The 17,976-nt window shown below is 43.8% G+C and overlaps 1 protein-coding gene across 8 annotated transcripts in view; it reads left to right on the top strand.

Annotated features, from left to right (window-relative positions):
• apc (APC regulator of WNT signaling pathway) overlaps positions 1-17,976 on the top strand; it is a 41,771-nt gene that overhangs the window by 5,714 nt on the left and 18,081 nt on the right. For 4 of the 8 annotated variants that reach the window (XM_035391885.1, XM_035391887.1, XM_035391882.1 and 1 more), the window contains exon 2: positions 8,619-8,771. In XM_035391885.1, the coding sequence (XP_035247776.1) occupies positions 8,637-8,771 (135 nt within the window). In that variant the 5' untranslated portion in view covers positions 8,619-8,636. Of the gene's footprint in view, positions 1-3,411; positions 3,558-4,222; positions 4,376-6,497; positions 6,624-8,618; positions 8,772-16,485; positions 16,858-17,976 lie in introns of those variants that run through there. The other 4 variants (XM_035391883.1, XM_035391884.1, XM_035391886.1 and 1 more) reach the window with 4 other exon arrangements.

Below are 17,976 nucleotides of genomic sequence, written 5' to 3'. Positions count from 1 at the left end.
TAATGGTGTAATGCATTAAAAAAAAGAATTCTCTGGTAATTTGGAGTGATGTGTGTATTAGCCTAGTATTTCTAATAAACTAACCAAGAAGAATTAAAAAATATACGTCACACAGAGGCAGACAGATTGGAAATGGAACAGTTAGGCTATATTGTCACAGTTGCATGTCTGATAGCCTATATTTTGTATTGGTATATTTTTGGTCCTTCTCAATATGGTTTTCCATCTATATTCTTGATAATTTTGTCATTTTTTAATCCCTTTTATTTCTGTTTCTATAGCAGTCCCCACTGCTGCAGGGATGGTTAATTGGATTATTTTTCTGCGTAATGTGTGGTGTCCAACATGGCATATTCTTCAATGTTTTAAATTCCCTGGTTCATCATTATCTGAATAATCAATAATGCCTTCATCTAAATGGGTGAATGTTTTCTCTTCAAATGTCATAGCTTTGAAAATCCTTAATGAATGTCCTACATGCTTCATTCCTACATTATGACAAGTAAAAATAACTTGACTGACTGTGGAGGCTGTAACTTGCAGCTGTTTCTGAAATGCTGGATCTTTTCATTTTCCCCGTGGCTGCTCGTGTAGGGTGCTTTCACACCCTATCTGTTAAGTGCTTCTATACAAAGTTTAAGGCCTCATAAAATACGTTTTATTTTTTTCTCAAATTCAGTTTAATGCACGTGTGCCCGCACATGATAGTAAGAAAAAAAAGGCCTTCTTTCTAGAGAGCAGTCTGTAGAAAGTATCTCAACATTTAAATTTCTGCGTCCTGTTGCCAGGAACTTAAGCCCTGGATGGCATCCACAAAACATTTTCCCACATAAATTGTGAAATGTGTGAGAAATTGCAGAAAAGGACAACGCTGTAAAGTGTAGTCAGCAAGGATCTCTGCCAACGCCTGCCTCTTCGGCCTTTCAGAAACGGCCTTATTTGCATGAAAAAAGTTTATATTCAGGATATTTTTCCCTCTGATACAGGCAGTCTATTCATGATCTTGCCTTAAAAGGGCATTCTTGAAGTATGGTTTAACAGTGCAAGAAGCCGTTTCGCACACCTTTATTCATTCTTGCCTGGGGTTTAATAGAGAACTTGAAACCGCTTGGACTGAAACATTGAAACACTGTGAGAGCAAATTTCTTCCGGAGGCTGTTGTAGCAGTCTAATTTCATCTTTGGTCTTAAACCGAATGGCTTTAATTAGGCCTATGTTTTAAAACTGGTTCTTTTGAATGAACAGTATCCAGTATTTACTTTATCCTCTTTATAAGTTTGAGTGTGCATGCTCACATCATGCCATCATTGGACCATGTTATTGTATGACAATAACCAGCCCTGTGACACCAATTCTGAAATACGAGAGTAAGGGAAAGGCCAGTGCCAAGAATCGATTGAAGATCCAGTACAGCTGTTTGTGGCTGACAAACATATTTATATAATCATGATGATACTGCACGATCATACAAAACCTGTAAAACAGCCTGAGAGAAAGCATATTGCTGCACTGTAGAACGCTGACATCATTTGGAAATATAGCCTCCACAGCATATCTGCTTACCTTCAATTTTGGTGGAGTTGTATAATAGCGTATTTGTTAAGCAATACCTTGACTGTGATGGTGAATGATGCACGGTGAGGACAACACCATGCTATTGGCTGTATGCCATTGGAAGCAATTGAGCAATCATCTGTAGGGAGAATGCCCCCCTTCAATTTACATTCAGCACCTAGGCCTACATCCTGTTTGCTGCCAAAGATGTGTCAGGAGAACTCTTCCCCTTTCCATGACATGTAGCAACAGCTTAGAGTCCTACTACACCAGCTGCATTTTATTTACTTATTTATTTATGGAGGGTTCAGGGCCTGTAGAAGTCTGAAAGTAACACCCTGTCCACACCCTGTGAATAATTCCATCTTCCCCAAAACTGTCTGACGAGGAACAAAAAGAAACATGTCACTGAACCTGTGTTTCATGAAGTGGGATAGTGCAGAAGTAGGCTTTACAGAGCTGACAAACTACTGAAGTTCAAATTTTAGGCTACGAATGCTGCTTACGTAACTCATCCAGGTAGGTTTGTTCCATCAAACAAAAAACGTTAGCTTGATAGAATGATTTTGTGCATCTTTTCTTCTTGTTGGTTTTGAGTTTTCCAGGTAGTGTTCAAGTCTCGTTAGTCCACTGGCAGGTTCTGTAGAACGATGAGCACACAACCCGGAGAAAGCAGGAGGTTCTTTATCACCATATCTGAATGCAGCTTTGTACATATGCATAATTCTTCTAAGGTTTCTAATTCATACATGATTTATCTGATATACATGAAAAGGTTTTGGTGTCAGATTTGATTGGTCATAAATTGCCCTGCCATTGACAATATATTGGAAATAGCTGAGTAGTTAGCAAGCCTAGCCATCCATATGTAATATTACAGCTTAAATGTACAGTTAAATGCGAGAGCATTGAGACAGTGACTCACTCAGTCTGTTGTTTTGGCTGTGTTCTCCAGCATATTGGATTTGAAAGAAAACAATGGATATAAGGTTAAAATGCGGACAGTCAGCTTTAATTTGAGGATATTTGAATTCATATTGGGTGGTCTGCGTAGGAATCGCAGCCCTATTTATAGCAGGGGACTATGTTGAAGGGAAAAAATAACAAAACATTTTTTTAAATTGTAGGCCTCTCACAATTTTTTGACCTCATGCAGCCCATTAAATTTGTATGGTATTATCAAGGGTTCATTTCTCATTACTTCAAATATATAGCATTGGCATAAAAGTGGATTCCTTGCCCTGATTTGAATATTGAGTGGTGCCGCTGTTGTCGTATAGCCTATCTATTGCTTATGTATTTTAGTGACGTTCACTGGTCCGCTTTGCTGAGACCTGAGATTTCAGGAGGTGCCATTTTCCCTTACTTTCCCCCTGGCAGGGGTACCTGCTTATCTGATAACATCTGCCATTTGGCAGCTGGGACCCAGAGTGTAGGGTTGAAAGATCCCTGAAGTCCTAATCCACCACCTGCTGTGAAACCAAGAACCTCCCCCGAATTCGAATTCCCCCCCCCCCACTCACATGAGGACATTGTATGAAAAACAGTGGTCTTCCTTTTGTCGTGGGGTGTTTGACCTCACAAGGACACTGTCTGCCTTAAATTGGGCAGGCATGAATGATTATTGTTTGCTGGGGGTGCTCCCCAATCCTTTGGGCTCCTTCCTTTGGGATCAGGGAGTCTGGGAAGATGGTGTTAGTCTGTGGGGTCCTTTGTGCACCCGCAGCCTCTGCGATGTGACCGCGGAGCCGTTCCCCCCGCGATCCGCCGGAGCGCCCCTCCCCACCGCTCCCACACAGCGATGTCATTGACTATGGGAAGCAGCTGTGTAATCGGCTGGAAGCAGGCCAGCGCGCATCGACCCACTGCACCATGTAGCAGGGTTGCCCCGGCGTCTGATTGGCCCAGGCCTCGGCCATGTGACCGGGGCGGCTGGGATATGCCTGCGCTCGGACGCAGCGGAGGGGAGATGGAATGGAGGCTGACGCTGGTACCGAAATGGGGTAGGTTCAGAGCCGAAAGGGCCGGGCCGAGGCGGCCCCGCTCCTGAGGGGGTCCAGGAGGTGCAGGGGGGAATTCTGACAGGGGCCCGAGCTGAAATAATGGCGGATGTATGCGAAGCGGCTGCGCTGCACAGCTAAGCCTTTTGTTTTCCTGGGTGGTGAAAGAGGAACAGGAGGGTGTGGGGGGATGTGCCTGTATCTGTGCTCTCTTTATCCGTGCAAAGCCTGGCCTACGCTAAAAGGATGCATTGTGCTTCAGGGTTAGGGAAAGACAGCCGGTCGACCGCAGGAAAGAAACAATTTGTTTTCTGCATGTGACAGTGTGACATCGGAGGCAGTATCCGCGTTCAGGCAGGGAGGGCTCGGCTCGGTTGCGTCGGGGTGCGGGGAGCGCGGAGACAAAGCAGACGGGGGGACGTTACAATGTTTCCTTTTCACCGGGAGGCTGTTGGAAACGCGGGGCGTTTATCTGGCCCTTTGTCCGCGGTAACGTCCTTAATCCCGAGCTAAATTGTGCCGCGGAGCGTCCGTATGCGGGGGCCGCGGGGGCTGAATGCCAGTAAGTGGTCGCCCACTGTGCCTTTGTGGTGTCGGAGGAGCGCGGTCCCCGACGTGCAGCCGACTGCGGGGCTGGGGTCCGGGCTCGCTGCTCCTCCTGCTGCTCCTGCTGCTGCTGCTGCTGCTGCTGCACAGGGAAGCGCTCACAGAGCTGCTCTGCCTGCTTTCACACCTCCATTTGGGAGAGCCTGGGGTTGCTATGGAAAAACGGAATCCTCATACCGAGGCTGCGCTTTATGAGTGGGGTTGCAGCAGAAAAGGTGTGTGTGTGTGTTCAGCATATGTGTGTGCATTCAATCTATTTTTTATTAGATGCACAACACCTGTCTTGTGTTTAATGTGCTTTAAATGTGTGCTGTGCCGGCCAGCTATTTTTGGGGGAGTCTTGATAAATTATTTATTAAGGGGTCCTTTTATTCTTTCTCCTCGGTTGCTCCATTCTCTTTCCCATACCCTTTGTTAGCTGAAATTATAGAAGAAACTTTGCTTTGTGAACGCTTATGCTAGTTCGAAGACGGTCATCTTTGGATTGTTTATTGGGCTTCATGGATATGTGTTCTTACCTTTGGTAAATTAACTAGTATGTAGTTAGTATGTGTAAGGTTGAGGGTTTTTTGTCTGTATTGCAGTAGTAGCGTTTCACCTAATGCAGTGGTAGAGCAGGTTTTTATTTATTTATTTATTTATTTATTTATTTATTTTACAGAATAGCTGACTTGGTGATGCACCTTTATAAATCGCTGTGGAAATTATGTTTAAATAAAATAGATTGTTTTTTGCATTAATTTAAGCTGTGCAGCTGTGGATACAGGGTACAGAATTTGAAGTGTGTAAATGGGTCAGTGTGTTTTCAGGCAAGAAGTGCTCATTTCTCCTGCTGCCATGTTCAGAATCCAATATATAGCCTAATTGACTGGGCTGGCTATCAAAATTGACCTTTGCTGTCACACATGTCCTCAATGATGGACTGAGGCTCATTTGCTTTTTGTATTTTAAAATGATCTGCATTGACATAGCACTCCCAAAATGCACTGCCTAGCCTAATTCACGTATAGTAGCAGCTGCTACAAATCCAACAGTCCTGAAAGACGAAAAGGGAAACATGATTTTTTTGTACATGTGTATTTTTAAAATGCGAAATGATTGCCTTAAGTCTGTTATTCAAAGTCACTTTTGTAGTGGATACCATGGTAGTCTTCTAGTGCATGACTGAGAATTTTCTTTGAATTGTATTGATGTGTGTCATGTCTGTCTCTGTCGTATTTTTGAGAGAAGGTACAATTTTAATTTGAAACCTTATGAAATGGAGTGATGTTCATATGGAACATTGCATCTTTGAGTGAGACGGATGAACAGATTCCTGTTCATCTGCACAAAGATGTTTGTGGAGCTGACCAGTTCATCAAAACAGGACCTCTTAGACCAGGCACACCGAAAACTATCTTTTTGGATGTTGGGCTAGTGCTGGTGTCCTCCACTTCTGTGAGGCCCTCAGGTTGTGGGCGTCTGCTAAGTGATGGTAATGTAATGTAATGTAATGACTTTGCCTTCCTGAGCTGTAAGCAGAATGCATTAAAGGCTGGTGCATTTGGCCTCACTGCCCCTTTCCTCCTTACGGTAACAGCTCTTAATGCTGGCCTGTTGTGGCCAAAGCCAGAAAGGAAATCCAGTCCCCATCAGCACTGATGGGGTAATAAAGGCGTCAGCAGTGATTCTCTTCTGAGTGCTGTTTGTCGAACGCCAAGCACCAGGAGCACTCAGAATTATTTTAGATGGGGATTCACGTTTAAAACCGAGATGCAGTTCGCCATGCCTAATTAACTGTGAGTATACTCTCCACCCCCACCATATGAAACGATGTGCAAAATCAATGCAGCGTAAATGGGACTGAGCTGGAAGCCCAATGGGCAGGTCATAACATGAGGAAAAAGGCCCGTGGCAGGGATCAGCTGGTGATTGGAGGGGGGAGGCGGGTCTCTCACCTATGATGAATTTGGGACACCCATCTGGGCCCACTGCACCCACCCTTCCCTCTGCCCTTCCCTCTCCCCCCTCACCTCAACCCAAGGCTGCTTGTGCAGGAGTGCATTAAAGCGTGTTATTGCCCTCCGTCCCTTCAGTCTAAGTGTGCGCACATCAGATTCAGAACTTGCTGTCAAGGGGACAAATCCAACCTTTATTGATTTTGGGACGATGATAAATGGTGATGTACTGGTCATTGCTAACATTGGGGTGTGATTTTAAAGGGTGCATGAGAATTAAGAAATGTTCTGTTTATGCGCATGGCTTTATAATCCAGATGATTTGCTGATTGTGTTGTGGTCAGTCAGAATGTGTTTTTTTTTAAACATGGCTAAAAGGAAGTAAGGGAGAGAGACCACAGAACAATTAAATGACACCGGCTAATGGCAGTACCTTTAAACCCAGCAAACGGGTTTCTTGAGACTCGCTTCCTGGAAGAATGTGTCACCAAGATGTCTAAGATGTACAAGAAATGGTCATCAGAAGGTATCTGGGTTTTTGACTCATACAGGCTAATATCCCTTTGTAGTGCAACTCTGCTTCCTTGCTCCGTAGTAGGTGCACTTACAAGTCTTACTAGGGAAACTCCAATGAGAGCAACCTGTGCTCCTTAGCCTACCCAGTATTATTTATGCACTGTTAGCCATGACAACTAAAGTGACAATTGTGAATTAGAATTTGTCATTTTTGGTAAGGTGACTGCAAAACCATCCTTAATTTTCCATGAATCTTGTACATTTTCTGGACATTTGACAAGTACTTTTTTTTAGTGCAAAAATCAACACTTTCAACAGAAAGCTCTCTGCTTTCATAATCGCTGCATTGACAAGTCACTCTCATGTAGGGCCCTTCATAGAAACATCCCTGAATGAGTAAATGGCTGCTTTCCCCTTGTTCTGTCCTTTCTGAACATGTACCTGTGTCGGGCTGCTCTTTCTGCTTAGCCATTCTTAGCTGTTTTCATACCCATCTGAGCTCACTGGCAGAGCAGTGCATTGTGGTTCTGTCTCTGAAGTGCTACATTGTACTGATTCTTTTCAGTATTTCTCCTGACTGGCTGAGAGCAAGCATTTCCAGGTCTGCTTTGAAGGCTGCCATACCCCATTGGTGTTTATGTATCTCTGAATGACCGCCACCTATGGCACACACAAGAAAGCTGTTCACTATCGCACAACACGGTGGAAATATGGCAGTGAATCAATTTGACATTTTTATGCAGGCTAAATCATGGATCTCGAATAGAAACATAGCTTAATGTGGGATATTTGCATGTAAATCTGTAATACTTTTAAAAAATGAAATAAGACTTTATCCAAGTACGGAATTTATTATTTTTTTTCAGATATTGCAAAATAATTCTTGTACCACTGATGACCACCCCCGTGATAAATGGCCCCTACGAACGGAAATTTAGGCTATTTCGGGGGGTCCCAACCTTTGCTGAGAGATTGATTGCCAGTCAGGGGGGTGGAGCATGGTAGATTTCAGTGAATGTCAAACAGCGCCGTGTCACGACTCCCATAACTCACTTAAACATCTACTGCATGAAGGAGGGGTTGTTATCATCCAAGTATTTCCGGGAGCCTCCATTTGGTTCGGATGCTACTTGAGCCTTTGCACAGAGCTGCATATAACAGCCTAATCTTAAGGATAATAATCCTTTTGAAGGACTGTCTAGTTAAGAATAGAACTGCCTGGATGCATACTTAACCGGACATAAGTCTGTTTGCTTAATTCTCCTTTTAATCTTTACTTGTGCATGTTTTTGTCAAAAGCTTTGTTGCTTTAAGTGGCGAGCTAGAAGGTAATGGTGCCATGCTGTTGCAAAGGAGGAAATCTGAATTGGCGGAATGTTTCTAATAGCTGTGACGATTCATCTTTTATGAAGTGCAGTGCTTTGACTGAGCTGTCTGCATTACTGATGCATTTATGTATTCAGAATCATGCATAATTTCCTGTGTTGCATAGGTTTGCTGCATGAACTTGCTCATGACACTAGTAATGACATTTTGAGATTGGCCAGTTTGAATAAAATATTTATCTTTTCCACAGCTAAGGCAAACCAGCCATAAATGATTGAAAAAGGCAGTGTGTTGTTTAAGGAAATGCTTTTAGAAATTGGTCCAATCCCTGGAGCCATTTGAAACTCTTATTTTGCTGCGAACCTACTTCTCTTGCAGGGTCTTGTCTTTCAGTGATGTGAGTACTTGCCCAGGTGTGCCCAGGTGTCACTCAGCTGTTCTAGTCTATATAATCAACTGATTTATTCTTCCAGTTAAAACATTGGACTGGACTGCTCTTATATTCTCTGACAGTCATTCTGCAATTTTGCGTTTACAGTAAATACTCATAAAAGCATGCAAAATGAAATCTGCCAGGACATGAGTTTTTGAAGAATTTTTAAAGTCATTATCCCCCACTCGGTACATATTACTCAGTCGGTGGCTTGTCACTAATTTGTCTTAATCTCTGCATTTTCAGGTCACGAGGTAGTCCAAGATGGCTGCAGCTTCTTATGATCAGCTGCTGAAGCAAGTAGAAGCTCTGAAGATGGAGAACTCCAACCTGCGCCAGGAACTAGAAGACAACTCGAACCACTTGACCAAACTTGAGACCGAGGCCTCTAATATGAAGGCAAGCTAAACATATTCTGAATTCTCAATCTTGAGATTTTTCGCATTTAGCTGTTAAAGCTGTAATAACCGACCTTCTCAGTGATCACAATGTTTTGAAAACATTTTGAAAATCTCAACACCTATTGGCCCTGCCCACAGAGAAAGTGACAGAATGCAGAAGGGTATAAACACAGTGTGTGGTGCTGGATTTCTTTCATCGCAGCTCTTTCTATGAATTCCTCAAAGCATGATCGTTCCCCAATATCTTTCAAAAAAAAAATGTAGTTACTGCAGCTTTTAAGAGTTTGATAACTTGGTGGACATGTCATACTTCTCTGAGGCACTTTAAGTTTGAAGGGTGTTCAACTGGCACATCCTGTGATCAACCGCTGTCTTTCGTTGACATCGGCAGGCAGCTGTTGATGGTTCCGCTTTTGAGGAAATGAGGTCAAAACACTAAGAATGTAATGGATAAATCAATGTAGTCAGCATTTTTATCTAAGATGAGGTCATTGACCGTTTTTTTGCTGCACCCAATTCAGAGTTGTATTGGGTGTAGAATCATTTATTTATTTATTTTTTTTTGCATGTGTCTGGCTTCAACAAAATGCATTTAAAAGAATCTTTTATCGTTGCTCAATTGGCAGTCCATGGATGAAAGGTAATGAATAACAGGAATGAAAGATCCGTTTGTTTTACCAAGGACTGAAGTCATCTTGGTTGTTGGTGTTCACAGAGTGTGAACTCCATTGGCTGGAGCCCTGATGTTGACACATTTATTCTGTAACTGCTAGAGGGCTAAGCCATCGTTTGGACTGGCTCAGAATGCACAGAAAAAAAACAGAAGGCCCAGCCTTTTGAAGCCATTATGCTAAGGGTTTTTCTTTTGGCTGGATTTCAGGATGTGTTTACACTCAAGGTTGTTTTTCCATCTACTTCTTTCTTTCTTTCTTTTTTCAAATTTAAATGTACATTCACAGAGCTTGAGTCCATATCCTTTGTTGTACTTTAAAACTAGTGTAAAGGAAGCCAGAACTCTCAGTCTTTAGAGAGCCAGGCATTGTGGGTGCGCACCCCATACTTCTTTACATCATTTTGTGAAAATGTGCATGCAATCCAGTTTATGGGAACTAAAAACTGGTTTGTAGAGGGCAATTCAGTTTTCCCTACATGCAATATGCCATCAATATTGGCTTCATTTAGTTTTCACACTTTTGGATATTAAGAACAAGCACATCGTAGAAGTTTAATTTATGGACCGAGATGCAGTTAACAAAATGGCCACAATAAGCCAATCAGAATCTAACTTTAGTGTGATATGTTGTGTGATCAGTTGACCTCTATGGTGGCTGTCGGTCACATGGAATCCACTGAGCCTGCAGGGTTGTTTACGCTTCTTGCATGCAATTCTGGCTGAAAAGGGCCACTCTGTTACCTGAGTAAATGGTTGCCTTTAGTGTATCCAACACTGAGGCAAAGGCTGTGTTATGGATGTCCCTGGCTTGTGTTTCACTTTCAAAGGCAGAAATTCTTGTGGTCACTTTTTTCTGAGCCACTGGAGATTGAGTGGGTCTGAACGGGCCTTTCCCACCTCCAGCTCTTGGCCAGGGCTGCGGCTATTGTGTGGAACATCTCAAGGTGGCCCAAATCTTTCACTTTGATTTGGCTCTAGAAGAGCGATGCTGTGTTTCACTCGCCAATGTGCCCACAGCTAAGTAGTTCATGGAGCAGAATAACAGAATTTGAGGATTGTGTGTAGCAGGTAAGTGCACCTTTTTTTTAGCAATCCTGAAAATTGAACAGTAAGTCTGTGACGTTGTCATGAAGGAACAGTATGGAACTAGAGGCAGTATTCTAGGGTGAAAATGAATGGGAGTTTGCACTTTGACCTTGTTACAGGCCTGCATCCTGGCAAGCCCCATCTCAGTTTGATTTGAAATTGCCAAATGGCTGGGTGGTCAGTAATTGGACCCAACTTGGCAACCGCCTGCCTGGCGGAAGCATTCAGAATAGCCTAACACTTATACCATCAGGATATTACAACACGGTAATGCATCACAAAACAAGTTTTCTATAAAGTCGTTTAGAAACGTGTTCACGCCAATTTGTCAATTTGTTTTGTTCAGATGTTTGAACAAAGACTGAGACGTAGGCTATCATTTGCTTATACCGGTCTGACAAAGCCTTCTTCTGTTCAGGTACCATTTTCTGTAGCCCTTAACAATACTGAGCTGAAATCGGTGTTGCTAGGGTGAAAGCGTTCAAGAAAATCAGTCCTGTGTGCTGTCTGCTGTTCAGTCAGAGAAAACATGAGCCAGGGGAAAGAGCTGAGCAGAGAGACATGCCACCAAAAACCTCAACCTGTCAGAAAAGCATCACAGACATCCCCCTGCGATTGTCCCCTTGTAGAAAGGACAGCTCAGAGAGAAGAAATCCTTTCTGTCCCTCCTTTCACATACGAGGGATTAAAGTAGGCTCTAATCATTGCAAGGGTACAGGTTTGTGTGCGAAAAGCTTTTGGATAGAGACTTAAAAAAAAAATAAAAAAAAAGATTTAAATATATTCATGAGGTAGTATGTTTTTGTTACATGGCATGCTAATGACAATTAAAGACACATTTATAAAAGAGAGGATTTATTTAAAGCAGAATTGTCTTCTGGGTGACAGTTTTTCTTTCTGCGGAATTGCTGAAGACATGAAGAAATACAGTCTCTTTGGACTGCGAATTGGGAAAGCATTTATTCAGGAGTTATTTATTTATTGATGAGTGACAGGTTGTTTCTACATGAAAAATATCGATTTAGGGTAAAAATTCAATAAAGAGACTTTATCAAAGGGGTTCCGCTCAGTGTGGGGCTTTGTTTGACTCTGTGGACACGGGATGCATGCATAATATGAAGACAACACGAGATGGATATCACAAGACCAATACAGCGGCTGTTTACAGAAACCGATTTGACTATCGAAGTGGCTGAAACGGAAAGAGAGAACGAGTATTGCAAGTTTGAAAGGTGGTTGAGCTGTTGTAGTAAAAGCATATTGAGATGAACCAAGGCACGCTATCCATTTCGTTCCGAGCTGCTGCGTCCTGTTGCGTCAACACTGTTGGAGGATTCTCACATTGCCTGTGACAGTTATGCAAATTGAATGCGCATGTGCAATGTTTTTTTTTGGTCTTTCCTTCCTTCCTTCAGTGTGCTGTTAAATGCACAGTTAAGGCGCATTTTAATGCAAACGGGTTGTGGCATTTTAGATCTTGCTTTGGCTGTAGAAAATGAGCATACAGGCCTTCATTGGGCAGAAAAGCAACAGCAAATAAACTGTCATGCAAAATTCATCGGCTGCCAGAGGCAATGGCTTGCCCTCCCCTCACAGTTCAGCGTGTCCTTTTAAATAGATAGTTTTGGACATTATTTCATGCCCCCCCCCCCCCCCCCCCCCACTGGCTCCTTCCCTCTAGTTACTTAAAGAGGACTTGGCACCATATGCAGCCATTTCGGCCAAACGCCTTCACCCCCGTCCCCCCCGCCCCCTGCGGCCCCGCCTCACCGGGGATGCGGCTGTTTCGCTGCTATTTTTCCGGGATGGGATTTCACATCGGGCTGGCGTATCGCCCGCATGCTAACACGCCGACGCGGAGGAATCGATGACACGCCGCCGTAGCGGCCGCCCTGCCCCGCCCAGGAAGCCGAGCTGACCCCGGGGGGGACGCCGCCGGGGACGCCGCCGGGGCTATTAAAACAGCAGACGCCTCTCGGCGCCTGCCGCGTGCAGTCGAGGGCGGTTCGGGGGGGAGGGGGGGGCGTATCGATCGCAGGTCGTTAGTCACGGTCGGAGAGAGACTGTGGGGGACGCGCCGGAGACGGCGTTTCCACGGCGCGGCGCAGTGCGGTGCACCCGCTCTGCCCTGGAGCACTACCCCCTCCTCCTCCTCCCCTCACGTCTTCGTTTCCTCTCTCAACGGCAGCGCCTCAGTTTTCAGCGTGGCCCACTGCTCGCACACACAGCCGAATAAGATCATGCATAAGTGGCGTGCGAAGGCAGGTTTACACTGATGGAACGATGCATGAAAGCCTTTGTTTCAGACATCAGCCGAAGGACAAAATTAACTGGATAAGGGAAAGCTGCACCTCACCTTTCTTCAAGGTCATTTCAAAGCACCTCAGAAATGGATCGGGGCTTAATTAGTTCTGAGCTGACCTAGTAATTTCAGTAGAATCTAGGTTAGGGCTAGATTCTACTGAAATTACTAGGTTATGGAATTTTTTTTTTTTCCCAGAACAATGCAGCAGAGTTATTCCTTCATTTCTGTTTCCTCTCATTCGTGTACCAAACTAATGAGGGTGGGATAGAGTTTGCTTCCCTCTGCTGATAGTACTGGGGAAATGCAGCTTGGTTTGCCTTCGTCTCTTCAGTGACTATACTGTGAGTGATAGTCTAACCATTCATTATGAAGGACATATTTTTAAAGAAAATGAATGTAGTTGTATTGATACAAGTATAATTGAGTTTTTTTCTGTCGAAATGTAATATATTCAGAAATTGTGTTGATTTTTGAGCTGATGGTGCATTTAAAAAAATCATAAAAAGTATTAAATTGGAAGCAATTGAGCACACGGTGGATATCAGTTCTGTGTAATCACTGTTTGAATCCTCAGTTTAAATTTAAAACACTGAAGGGGTGAATTAAGTAGGCTAAATACCAGGTGCAGTCTGTTTTCTTTGTTCGTTATGCAAAAAGTGTTTTGTTACCCAAGACTGGATGACTAATTAGCTTCATTAACAAAGCTGGGCCATTTCCTGTCCCCTCTCTGATACGGAGCGTCTAAATGGAGCTTTAGCATTCTGGCGGCGTGTGGGCCTAAGAAATGCCCTAGCTGCATGTCACAACCCCATTAAACGGTTCCCAAGGCTGTATCCTGTCGAAACAAACATCTCTTTAAAAAAAAAACACGCGATGACCTGGTCCAGCACAAAGGCTGAAAAGCTCCCTCTATGTCCCGGGAGGATGTGACTTATTATAGAAAGGGTTCCTTCCTGCCATTGTGCCCTGTCAATGGCGCTGAGATCCGGCCGCGGTACATTTCCCTCCCAGGCTGGGGCCGGACCTGCGGAGGAAACCTCGCCGCGGCCCGGCAGCTGCAGGCGGTAGGCTCTCCTGCGCGTTCGTGTCCAGATCGGCTTCCCGAAATACACCTTTCAGTTCACTTGTGTGTTTGTTGACTGTTTTTGACACGAGGGGTGAACTGTCTCAGCTCATTCTTGTGGAACAATCTGTCTGATACTATGCGATGCAGCCCGTTCTCAGTTCTTCTTTTCTTGTTGACACACTTTTAGTCCATTTCCTGACACATTAACAGGTTTTATGACATTGTGCAAAACAAATGCATATTTACCCCCCCCTCCCCCCAGTAGTTTGTCAACACCCCCATTACGAATACAGACGATGTAGTCGCTGAACAACCGTACTTGTGATATTCCAACACAAATGAGCTCCTGCAAATCATCCAAATGCCCGTTCCTTGTTTACAGTGAAACCGGTCTTATGCAGTAAAGCTCTATTTGTTTGCTGTAACTATTGAAGTGTAGCTAATGGTCGTGGTTTGATCCTCACTACATTAAGCCCTTTCAATGCTATGAAACTGGGAGTTACAGGTAGGCCCAGATTGCTTGTTTACCTCATTTTAATTTTGCATTTTGACAGTACCATTATCTAGATGTTAACATTAAAAAATGTGTAGCCTCCCCAGTCTTGTCTGCTTTTATATTGTGCTTGCTCTACAGTGTCAAAAGGCTTATCATAGTTGACCTATAATGTCAATATATTGTTGATTTTACAGATTAATTGGCTCAGTTAATTGTTCAAAGCCAGGAAAAAATCAGAAATGTTTAATTTGCATTAAAACCATGTCACCATTTTCCCCAGTTTATATTATGCATGTGCATGTATACTCAATGAAAAGCACTTTCTTGCTGGGCATCAATATTAACCTGTGGTGCGGAATTTATTTAGCGAATAAAATGAAAATGCAGATTGGCACCAGTGTTCTCTCCTTGAGTGGTCTGGTTGTGCATTTTCAGAAAGTGTGATTCTATCACAAGGACTGTGAAACAGATTGCCTCAGTGGGGGTCATTTGGTGATGTGCCGGGCTATGGCTGAAATGGGATCAAGATTAAGGAATCCTAATTCCTCTTCACAGCCAGGCATCTGCCACAGTCCACCCAGCCGTGAAAGACTCATCGCTGCCACTTAGGGTGATCTCATGCCCAGTTTAACAGGCTATGTTGGCCTCAATCTTTCAACATAGTTGGTTACTGAAGATTTGTAAGAATCCAGAATCCAGCCAAACTAGGAATCTTGATATACGGGAAGTTTTTAAGCCTCCCAAATTGGTGCAACCATACCCTTGTTAACAGTGCAGTGGTCCTTTCTCAAATATAAAGGTTTGCTAGACATTAGGCTAAAAGTTCAGAAGGAGCTTTTTATTACTTCTGTGGCCTCCAGCAAGCTTGTGACGCAGTGGTTGTTTGCTCCTCATTTGATACATTGTGTATGTCATGTGATGTTTTGTGTTTCAAGGGCATTTCGGCCTTCAGTTTAAGTATACAAAAGCAGGACCCAGCGCCCCACCAACCCCCTTCCCTTTTGGGCTCACAAACAACATTAAAAGCCTGGTTCAAGGTCAAAGCTGCAGAGGCCTCTGTGGAGGTCTGATCAGAGGAAATTCAAGCCGATGGAAATGGGATACTCCAGCAATTCGCTGTGGCTGTGACTTTGTCTCTGATGCTTTTTAGGCAGTGCATCGATTTCCATTACCGAGAGTATGAAATGTCATTTTAAGAAGCTTCCGTTCAGCCTCATATCTCACTGGTATCTCACTCGCAAGTGAACTAGGTATACTTATGAGGGCTAATGGCTTAGGCCTATATTTGGGAATCCATCTTATGGCTTGTTATTTTTATGGTATATATATATATCAAAATATTTATGTAGTATATAAAAAAGCAATGTTTATATTTGGAAGACACAATTTCATAGCGCTTTAAAATAAAGGACATCAGAGGAGATGTACCGATGCACGACTGTTACGATGAGAAAATCGATGATACATTGCAGGGAGAAAACTAATTGCATATCGTTATTATCATGAAGTTCAGCACACTTTCCATACAACCTAGAGGCATACTGTGCACACAGAACATAATGAACTATACGAAAAACCTTGCCTATGGGATCAGTCAGACACTGATGCCTAAATATTACACTTAATTTCAGTTTGTTTAATATAACAAAATTATTTAAGTGAACCATCTGCTGTTTTTAAACATACTTTTTGACAAGGCTAACAAGGCTGGGCTCTTTTCAGAAGCACATGACTTAATGGCTCCACTCAGTATAGAAGCAAATGGTAATTTTTTGTAAATGAAAAAGGCTGCCAGTGAAAATTTAGCTTCACTAAAGCTGAAATGTTGTATTTTTAGTGCAGCGGCATGCTCTGTGCTGCTTTTGTCGGTGAGTGAATCATCTTTGTATTCTGCCCAGAATCTTGCCAGATTGCGGGACTCAGCCTCGTGGTCCGTCGCAATAATAAAGCCATTGTGCTCAATAAGTTCCCAGCCCAGATGTCACTTCTGTCTGCGGTGAACACCAGCCCGCTCACTGAACAACAACTCCTGAGAGAAACTCCCACAAACGTCATACGGCTGGTGGGTGCATTTCCTGGTGCCGTTAGGAACAGAATAAAAGGCAACCCACGTATGGCCCCCAATAGGAATACATCTGTCTGGGGCAGGCAGTCATAGGTCATCTCACACATTGCCTGGGCAGGATGCCCAGGGGGGATCTGGGAGCAGAATCGTTTTGGGTTAATGGGGGAGTAGCTGCAGCAATGCCGGGCGGGAGCTGGTTGGGACGACAACTTGTTTCCTGAGTGAGGATCGCGTGTCAGACGCCGTTCCGGCTTCCTGTCGCCGGGGTACAGCGCTCGGGTTCGACGCGGCCGGTCCACAGCTCGCGCCTCAGAGCGGTGTGGTGGACGCCCGGCGGGGATGAGGCTCTCTCTCAGAAACGTGGCCTGCAGCGACCGCCACGCCTTCATCGTGGTAAGTCACACGGCAGGAGCGTCGTGTGTTTGGGTCTTTGACATCACCAGTTCTGGCAGTTGTTGACAGGACACGCCGAGACAAATATGGAGCGTCTTTCTCGGGAGCTGTGGTTTCCATGGTTACAGGACCAGTTGGCTGTTAAAAGTCAGACATTAAAAAGCCTTTGGATTAAAGCCAACTGAAGACTTGGGCGCTCTGACTCCTTTTATGTTGGACAGGTTGAGTAAGAAAAGCAAGGAGACATCTCCTAATGGGGGAGGGGGGGGGATTTCAGACGCTTGAGAGATTAAAGACGCTTGTTTTCTTTTGTGGCTAAAAATGTATGGGAAGTCACAGCCGTATCAAGCAGGGCTGCGAGGATGTTGCAATCCCCGGCAGGCTTGAAGATGTGAGTGATAAACGCTTCGTTTTCTCGCCTCCCTTTTGAAGGGAGGTCATGGTTTGATCTCGCGGACATGTAATATCAACACCTCAGTGTCACCCTCGAGTCATTTGTGCACAAATTGGTGAAGTATTATTGGCATAGTAACAGAAATAGAACAAAGTTCTGGTGCAGGCTTCAAGCGGGTTTTGATGTTTGGAGAAATTAAGAGAGGGCACTCGGGAAGGAGTTATTGAAGTCTGTGAAATATGTAATTTTATTATGGTTTAAGCTCCTAGATTTTGGTCTCTGGGCAGAGAATAATACGGTCCTGCAAGGTGGTTTAATTATTTTGGCATGAATGCTGTTTTTTCCTGTGCATTAATCTCCTGCTTCACACAATAGACCTTCCTTTCCTCACTTAGCCTAATTGCTATAGGGAAAGGAAAGTAAAACATCGTTGTATTTTTAGATCTAAAATTTTTGGACCACATTGTTACAAAATGTCAATGAGCTAATATGATTGTAATCATTTGCATGGTCCTGTAATATTCCTGATCCTAAGACTGATACATGACCAGGTAGGTGTCTTGTGTATGGAATACTGGGCTGAATATATTGCGAATTGTCACGCGATGTATTCAGCCCTCATTCTTGGAGACAACACACCCAGTGTCCCCCAAAATTTCAGATGTAGGCTACTCATTTTAAATCATCATCACAGTTATCTGTTGCACTTGTCGTATGTTCTCTGT

The sequence above is a fragment of the Anguilla anguilla genome, chromosome 14 (assembly GCF_013347855.1).
Source record: "Anguilla anguilla isolate fAngAng1 chromosome 14, fAngAng1.pri, whole genome shotgun sequence".
Lineage (NCBI taxonomy): Eukaryota > Metazoa > Chordata > Actinopteri > Anguilliformes > Anguillidae > Anguilla > Anguilla anguilla.
Note: the sequence above shows the minus strand (reverse complement) of the source record. Positions and strands in the feature narration are given on the sequence as shown.